Source organism: Carya illinoinensis, chromosome 7 (genome assembly GCF_018687715.1).
Source record: "Carya illinoinensis cultivar Pawnee chromosome 7, C.illinoinensisPawnee_v1, whole genome shotgun sequence".
Classification (NCBI taxonomy): domain Eukaryota; kingdom Viridiplantae; phylum Streptophyta; class Magnoliopsida; order Fagales; family Juglandaceae; genus Carya; species Carya illinoinensis.
The window spans coordinates 25,575,389-25,581,327 of NC_056758.1; the positions used below are offsets into that span (position 1 = coordinate 25,575,389).

A 5,939-nucleotide genomic window follows, 5' to 3' on the forward strand; every position below is an offset into this window, starting at 1 on the left:
ATTGCCTCTTTCCTTATTAGTCCCAACACGCTCTAGAATCTTTACCACTTCTCCTTGCAACCGCCATAGTTGCACTTGTATCTCCCTCAATAGACTACGTACCTTCTTTTCCTCCCTCTCGACAACCTCCCTGCCAAACCCCCTCTCTTGAAAAACATCACTCCCACCAACCCTTATTGTAATGATTAAATAAAATGAAATAATTTAGTTTTATGTAACCAAAATAGGAAGTTATCAAATCCATCTCAACAAGCGTAATACTCTTTTTCATTATAAATTTTGTTATCCTCAATCCTATTTATTATGTACCATATTCTAAGTATCTCTCCTTTAAGTGATTGATAAAAACAAGTGCTTGAAATATGATACGTCACTTTAACAACATCATGTTAAACAACAACAACCTTGGAAGTCCCTTCCTTCTCGAGTGAAAGTGAGGATCTTTCTCTCTAAGTTTCCTCGTAAACTTAGTGTTTTCACTCATCTTGGACTCGGTCTGTGGAGGTCTGGGTATGGAGCGTGAGTTGTCATCTTTGTGTGAAGGTCTGAAGTTGACAGAAGATGAGCAACAAGAGGTGGTGGTCAGCAATGAGGAGGTATTGTCTTCTGTCAACAAGAGTAAGCATTGTATTATGCTCCGCGTGATGTCAGATAGAGAGGCTAACAGAGGTGCTATCAAGAGTACAATGGTATGAGTGTGGCAAGTGGAAGGAAAGGCTATCATTAAGGATGTGGGGTGGAACAAGTTTTTATTTGAGTGCAAGAATGTGACAGACAAGAAGAGGATTCTGAAGGGGCATCTGTGGTCTTTTGACAAGAATCTTGTTTGCATGCAAGACTGCGAAGGTTTCACTTTCATAAAGGAGATAATGTTTATAAAGGAACCTTTTTGGATTCAGTGTTATGACTTGCCTTTTGCAGGCATGAATCAAATCACTGGTTCAAACATTGGTTCATCTGTGGGGGAGGTTCTTCAAGTGGATACAGACAACAGTGGGATCTGCTGGGGTCAGTTTTTAAGGATAAAAGTAATGGTAGATATAACTAAACCTCTGGCGAGAGGACGATTCCTCATGATAGGTGACAAAAAGCATTGGATTTCTTTCAAATATGAAAGGCTTCCAAATTTTTGTTACCATTGTGGTAGGATTAAACACTCAGAAGGGCGTTGTGATAATTTGGATCATGGAAAAGTTTCTAGTGCAGGTTTTGATCAGCAGTATGGTGCTTGGCTGAGGGCAAGCACTAGGAACTCAGTAACCATTCCAGTCAATGTTAGTGGTCCGTCATCTCCTAGTGGATCATCGGAGAAGATCCGATGTGCAGATTCCGGTGGGTCTCACTGTCAATCAGCTAATAATGGCAAGGCTTCCATCGAGGCCGAAATCATGGCGAGAGATAAGGATCTTCATTCGCTAAAGGATGGTGAGAAAATTTCGGATGATGTTTTTAGAAAGGATGATGGGGTATCTAGTTTATGGAAAGTTGACTCACGTAGAATAGAAACATCAGGAGCAATCCATGCAGAAGAGGTAAATGGGGTGGCTGCTTCTTCCTCGAAGGAAATACTTTCCAAGATAACGGCTGTTGAAACTGGCCCTATAGCTTTTATTTCCAAAAATAATGTTCAAGATCTGCGTGGAGAAGTAAGTAGTAACAAGTCAGAAAAGTTGGGAGGTAAAGGGGTGAGACAGCTGAAAACCTGGAAAAAAAGAGCCCGAATAAGCCCATCTTGCCCTGGGCCTCAACTTTTCGAGGAAGAGTCTGGCATGCAGTTTACAAATGTCCAAAAAAGGAAGCTAGTTCCAGGTGATGAAGATGCAATAGTCAAGAAAGCTAAACAGTCAGGAGTGTTGCTGTTGGAGGTAGACAATGACATGGCAGAGGCTGCTTTGCAGCCCTGCCAACAGCCATGAAACTCTTAGCTTGGAACTGTAGAGGGCTTGGGAACCCTTGTACAGTTCGAGAGCTTCACCTTCTGGTGAAAGAAAAGGTCCCACAGGTTGTGTTTATTTCTGAGACTAAATGCAATCGAGAGAGAGTAGAGAAGATCAGAAACAAATTGGGGTTAGCTCACAGTTTTGTAGTGGAAAGTAGAGGGAAGAGTGGGGGTCTGGCAATGATGTGGAGTGAGAATACTTATGCCTCTTTGTTTTCATATTCAAGGCATCATAATTCTTTAGAGCTATCCACTGAGGAGGGAGCAAGTAAGTGTCATGTTACTAGTTTTTATGGGGATTCTGTAGTGGAAAAGAGAAGAGCTTGTTGGGATTTGCTTAGAGTGCTGAGACCAGATAGTAACTGTCCTTGGCTGTGCATGGGTGATTTTAACGAGCTGTTGTCAAATGAGGAAAAGTATGGGGCACCTGATAGACCTTTTCTCCAAATGGAAAGGTTCCGAGAGGCTTTGGATGAATGTGAGCTCAGTGACTTGGGTTTTCTTGGCTCAAGGTTCACGTGGAGTAATAAAAGAGAGGGAAGGGCTTTTATCAAGGAAAGACTAGACAGGGCTTTTGGGAACTCAAGTTGGTCTAATATGTTTGATACCTCCTTTGTCCATCTGCTACTTGTCTTAACATCAGATCATGCACCACTTTTAGTTCATTGTTTTAGTTCTCAGGAGGAATAGCTAGTTCACAAAAAGGTTTGTAGATATGAAGCTTTCTGGTCTAAGAAACAGGAATGCAAGGACATTATTAAGAGGACCTGGTATTCCTTAAGGGGTAGAAACAGTAGCTTGGAGAATGTCCAACATGCACTTGAAAGTTCTATGGTTCAGCTGCAAGCATGGGCAAAAAGGACTAGAGGTAATCAAAGGATTAGAATTAAAGAGAAGACATATTTGATCCAACATATGCAAAAACAGAATACAGGTGAGCTCAATGGTCATATTAAAGCCCTTCAGGAGGAAGTGGATGCCATTATGGAAGATAAGGAATTGAAGTGGGGACAGAGAGCTAAACAGCAGTGGCTTAAGGGTGGAGATAGAAATTCCAAATTTTTTCATAAATGTACATCTCAATGAAGGAAAGTTAATTTGATTAATAGAATTACTGATGACAGGGGGAATTGGGCCACTAATCCAGTAGAAGTTGGAAAAGCCTTTCAGTCTTACTATGAAAACCTGTTTTCATCTTCTAATCCTACTGGGTGTGAGGAAGCCTTGCAGGTAGTGAATAAGTTGATAACTCATGATATGAATCAGCAGTTGATGAAGAGATGTTCAGTAGAGGAAGTGAGGGTTGCAGTTTTTGACATGAATCCATTTGGGTCTCCTGGCCCGGATGGTTTTTCTGCAGGATTCTATCAGGATAATTGGCAGATTGTTGGTGAGGAAGTGTCAGCTGCAGTGCAGGAAATTCTGGAAAATAGGAGAGGGGTAGCTGAGATTAATGAGACTTATATTGCATTGATTCCTAAGAAGAAACTTCCAACTCTAGTCTTGGAATACAGACCTATTAGTTTATGTAATGTCATTTATAAGGTGGTTTCAAAGGTTCTTGCCAATAGATTGAAACTTTTTCTACCTTCCATTATTTCCCCTTCTCAAAGTGCTTTTATTCCTTGATTTCTGATAACATTATAGTGGCTTATGAAACAATGCATTCCATGAAACATAGAATGAGAGGCAAGAAGGAAGGGTATATGGCTTTGAAGTTAGACATGAGTAAGGCATATGATAGAATTGAATGGTCTTTTTTGGAAGCTATCTTGATCAAGATGGGTTTTAGTAAGGAGTGGACTGAGCTGGTTATGACATGCGTGAGTACAGTTAATTACTCCATTTTGATTAATGGCAGTCCACAACAAAAGTTTTGTCCAAAGAGAGGTTTTTGACAAGGGGACCCACTGTCCCCTTATCTCTTCATCTTATGCTCGGAGGTACTTGGTCTATTGTTGGATCAAGCTGAACAAAAGGGCCATATAACAGGTTTCCCTTTTGCGAGAGGGAGTTTATTGGTTAACCATATCTTTTTTGCAGATGATAGTTTGCTTTTCTGCAAGGCCAATGCTTTGGAGTGGAGTAGGCTCTTTGGCATTCTTAAAACGTATGAAAATGCTTCTGGTCAGAGGTTTAATATGGAAAAAAAAGCAGTTTATTTTAGCTATAACACAAGAGTTGAGTTTAAGGAAGTTATTTTAGCAGTAGTAGGTTTGGAGGAGGCCAAATCCAATGAGAAGTACTTGGGGTTGCCAGCTTATGTGGGGAAACAAAAGTTGAATGCCTTCAAACCTGTCTTGGACAGCATAAGGACATGAATGCAAAGTTGGTCTGTTAAGTTCTTATCTCAGGCAGGAAAGGAGGTGTTGCTTAAATCTGTTATACAGGCCATTCCTACTTATTGCATGAGTATTTTCAAGCTTCCAAAAGCCATATTGAATGCCATAAATTCTTTAATGCAGAAATTTTGGTGGGGAATGAAAGGAGATAGATCAAAGGTTAGATGGCTCTCTTGGAAGACTCTTGGATCATCCAAGGAAGTGGGAGGTCTTGGTTATAGAGAATTTGAGAACTTTAATGTTGCTCTCTTAGCCAAGCAAGGTTGGAGACTTCTTAAACAACCTAGTTCATTAGCAGCAAGAATTCTCAAAGCAAAGTACTTTCATAAATCATATTTCATGCAGGCTAAACTGGGAAGTAATCCTTCTTTTCTATGAAGGAGTTTCACTGCAGGAAGGGAGGTCTTAAGTGAAGGGATGTTTTGGTGTATTGGTAATGGTCATTCTGTTAGGATATGGAAGGACAAATGGATTCCCAGGCCTACCTCTTTTAAAGTTCAATCTCTTGTAAGAGTGTTGGATGAGAATTCGAAAGTATGCAGTCAGATTGATCAGCAGAGAGGTGAGTGGAAAGAAGGCTTGATTCATGAAACTTTCAATCCTGAGGAGTCAGAGATGATTAGCAGAATTCCAATCAGTATTACAAATGCTAATGACAATCTGATATGGAGGTGTACTAAGGATGGTTCTTTCTCAGTAAAGAGTGCCTATCACTTGTTAGGTGCGATGGTGTCTTACAATCAAGGGCAGTCTTCTTCTGCAGTTCCACAAAATAAGAACTGGTCTATGGAGTTTGGGTGTTCCTAATGCAAACAAAATGCTGATCTGGAGGGCCTGTCATGATTCTCTACCTACAAAGCTCAATTTATACAAGAAAAGGATAGTGGAGTCACCCTTATGTCCAATATGTCAATTGGAGGAGGAATCAGTTATGCATGCACTTTGGTCATGTGTTTCAGTCCAAGATGTCTGGAGCTTGTGCTCACGGAAGCTGCAAAAAGGTGTGGTTAGAGATTATGATTTTAAGGAGCTTTGGAGCCATATGATTTCTGCACTGGATAGCAAGGAGCAAGCTGAATTTGCAGCCATAGTATACCAAATTTGGAAGAGAAGGAACAACTTCATTTTTGAAAACAAATTCTGGGAGCCAGGGAAGGTAGTCGAGGCTGCAACTCAGGCTGTTTTTTATTACAGTGAGGCTAATGAAAAAGTTGTTGCAGTTCAGGATCGACCAACTCTCAGTGTTCCTAGTTGGAGTGCACCACTGGTAAATGTTTTTAAAGCCAATTGGGATCCTGCAATTGATAAAGTTAAGTGCAAAATTGGTGTTGGTGTTGTGATCAGAAATTGGGAGGCCAGTGTGGTGGCGTCCTTAAGATCACCAAAAGACTTCTTTCTGATCCTCATTTAGCAGAATCTTATGGTGTTCTGAAAGCTATTCTCCTTTGCAAACAGTTGGAACTAAATCAAGTGATCTTTGAGGGAGATGCGAAGCAAGTTGTCTCAACTCTCAACAATCTAAACCAGATTGAGTCTTCAGCTGGGATAATTTTGTCTGATGCTAAATTTTTGTTAGGTTCTTTTGACAAGTGGTCTGTAGTTCATGTTTCTAGAGTTTGTAATATTGTGGCTCATGATTTAGCCAAGGGTGCTATTAA

The 5,939-nt window shown here is 40.5% G+C and overlaps 2 protein-coding genes across 2 annotated transcripts; both read left to right on the forward strand.

Moving 5' to 3' along the window:
* The first annotated feature begins 1,912 nt into the window (after positions 1 to 1,912).
* Positions 1,913 to 5,088, forward strand: LOC122316263. Its single transcript, XM_043132794.1, has 8 exons — positions 1,913 to 2,538; positions 2,653 to 2,943; positions 3,028 to 3,467; positions 3,587 to 3,750; positions 3,801 to 3,882; positions 3,983 to 4,203; positions 4,294 to 4,543; positions 4,676 to 5,088. Exons 1-8 carry the CDS (start codon positions 1,913 to 1,915, stop codon positions 5,086 to 5,088), a joined length of 2,487 nt encoding a protein of 828 aa, XP_042988728.1.
* Positions 5,089 to 5,212: 124 nt separating this feature from the next.
* LOC122316264 lies at positions 5,213 to 5,692 on the forward strand. Its single transcript, XM_043132795.1, has one exon. The coding sequence runs from the start codon at positions 5,213 to 5,215 to the stop codon at positions 5,690 to 5,692; it is 480 nt and encodes a 159-aa protein (XP_042988729.1).
* Positions 5,693 to 5,939: the final 247 nt, after the last annotated feature.

Bases quoted from the DNA above. Each gene is read 5' to 3' on its own strand.
- LOC122316263 (XM_043132794.1), top strand. From the start codon at position 1,913: ATGAAACTCTTAGCTTGGAACTGTAGAGGGCTTGGGAACCCTTGTACA. The intron at 2,539-2,652 runs GTTTGATACCTC...AAAGGTTTGTAG, and splicing joins AACTCAAGTTGGTCTAATAT to ATATGAAGCTTTCTGGTCTA. The intron at 2,944-3,027 runs GTGGGGACAGAG...ATCTCAATGAAG, and splicing joins ATGGAAGATAAGGAATTGAA to GAAAGTTAATTTGATTAATA.
- LOC122316264 (XM_043132795.1), top strand. From the start codon at position 5,213: ATGCATGCACTTTGGTCATGTGTTTCAGTCCAAGATGTCTGGAGCTTG.